The sequence below is a fragment of the Galeopterus variegatus genome, unplaced genomic scaffold (genome assembly GCF_000696425.1).
Source record: "Galeopterus variegatus unplaced genomic scaffold, G_variegatus-3.0.2 Scaffold5135, whole genome shotgun sequence".
NCBI classification, from domain to species: domain Eukaryota; kingdom Metazoa; phylum Chordata; class Mammalia; order Dermoptera; family Cynocephalidae; genus Galeopterus; species Galeopterus variegatus.
Genome location: NW_007731246.1, coordinates 136,770 through 138,807, shown reverse-complemented (window position 1 = coordinate 138,807; position 2,038 = coordinate 136,770). Strand labels below are relative to the sequence as shown.

Genomic DNA, 2,038 nt, shown 5'->3' with positions numbered 1-2,038 from the left:
ACTTCACCTGCTCATATCTGAAACTCATCAAACAAGCTTCTGATTCACACTCTGTTTCCTATACCAGAGGGTGAAGAATGTACTTGTCATATAGACTCTGAATATTCTAATTTCTGGGACAGTGATTTGTCATTAAATATTAACAAATGTGTTTATATGTCAGTCTTATAAGCATACAAATCTGCTTCCGACATGTAGATTCGTAGGGTACAAAGTCAGATTTTTGAACATGATAACCTTGGCCAGATCAAGGCCATTATAAACTCTCCATGGTGTTGCAACTTTGTAAGAAGTCTTGGGAGAGTCTATTAAGCTTCTGCCTAGGATGGCAGGAGGAGTGTGCGGCAGTATTGTGTCATGTTTAATTTCCATATTATTCCGACTTAACATTACTTTTCTTTATAGTTTTGCTTGAGCACATACGTCAAGTGTTCTGCAGTGTAAGAAATAATTAATTTTCTCTTTGTGTCACTCACCTGCCACCCTACTTTGTTTCCTCTATTTAAAATAGCTGAAATAAATTTTAAACACACATTATTTCTGCATCCAGGTTAATAATTTTTTTTCTATAGTCATTGACCCCAGTCGCTCATTCTTTTTGGGCACTTTCCTTATAAATCTTCTTTCCTGAACCACATAGCATGTGCACAAGAAATATAATCCAAAATATTTTACCATTAAAAGAAATAAAAGCTCACTTGTTTGGGAACATTATTTGAAGTGTGTGCTAAATGAGTGATGACTAATTAAAGTTTCTGAAATTTCTATCAAAAACCTGTAGTTACTCTCAATGAAAACTGAACAAGCAGGTGTCAACACAGGTAAGACCAGAATTTTTGCATTTGCTGTCTGTCCATGTTCACTAGGAATTGTTCCCACTTTTCTTCTCACGAGAGCTTATGCCTTTTACTGAACCTCTATACCATATGGGTTAGGTCAAGGCAGAGCACTCACAGGAAGGACACTGGTCCTTCTTACTATTTTCTTACTATTTTATGGTACCCTTGTTGACCACTCAATGTAGTTTTATGTTCTAACCATTACAGTCCAACACTGGTAATTTCTTATTATTTTCGAGTTTAGTTTCCTCTCCTTATAATCAGAAAACAAACCACATTTTCACAACAGGATGAAATTCTACATAAGTGAAAAAGTTCTGTAAACTGTTTTAACTTCTCAGAATCAGACAGTTCTATTATCCAAAATGACATGATTTATAGTAAAAATGTGGATTTTCAAAAAACAGTTTTGAAATAAAATTAGTAGGCATTAATTTTATAGATGGTTTTATAAATACATATATAAGAACCTATATTTTACAGTATGACTTTACCATCTACTTACAGAAGAAATATTAATAAATGGAAAACAAGAACACATTTCAGAATATCCAGCTGTCATATCTAATATGTCAGCAATTTTCTTTCCACCAACAAAAGTTTTAAAAGTAACTTTAATCCCCAAAACAAGCTTTTTACTGATGTGGGAATGTCTTCCCAACCCCACTTCACTGAAAGAAACAAAATATTGAAGGAAAGTAAAAAAGCTAATGATACAGGTATATTGAAGATCAGCTTGAATTAATCAATACACTTTGAAATCACTGACTCACTTTGAACTCCATGGGAGCGTACTATTTTCCAGGTTTCTGACGCCACTTCCTTGACATCCACTTGATAGTGATGAATAGGCACACCTCCATGGGAGTCCGGTTTGTTGAAAGAAATCTTGGCTGTGGTCTGTGACAGCTCTATAATCTTCACTCCATAGGGACTGGATGGCACATCTATGAAGTAAAAAACACAAAGAAAACACAACCCAGTTAATGTGGATGGTCATTATTAAAATTCATGGTGTTATAAGAATTAGAAATGAAGAGAAAATGTTGTAATTAAAATATATTCTAATTACAAAGCTTGCATATACACCTGAATGATCTCTTCAAATTGCAAGAAAGTATACATGAGTCAATTTTTATGACCATAGCAAATAAACAGTAAAACATTCAATATCACATTTAGTTTATGGAGGGGATTTT

At 33.8% G+C, this 2,038-nt stretch overlaps 1 protein-coding gene across 1 annotated transcript in view; it reads right to left on the bottom strand.

Moving 5' to 3' along the window:
- Positions 1-1,580: 1,580 nt before the first annotated feature.
- Positions 1,581-2,038, bottom strand: part of LOC103604424 (neural cell adhesion molecule 2) — a 116,988-nt gene continuing 116,530 nt past the window's right edge. Inside the window, exon 9 of the mRNA XM_008588975.1 lies at positions 1,581-1,786. Within this exon, the coding sequence (XP_008587197.1) occupies positions 1,581-1,786 (206 nt within the window). The remainder of the gene's footprint in view (positions 1,787-2,038) is intronic.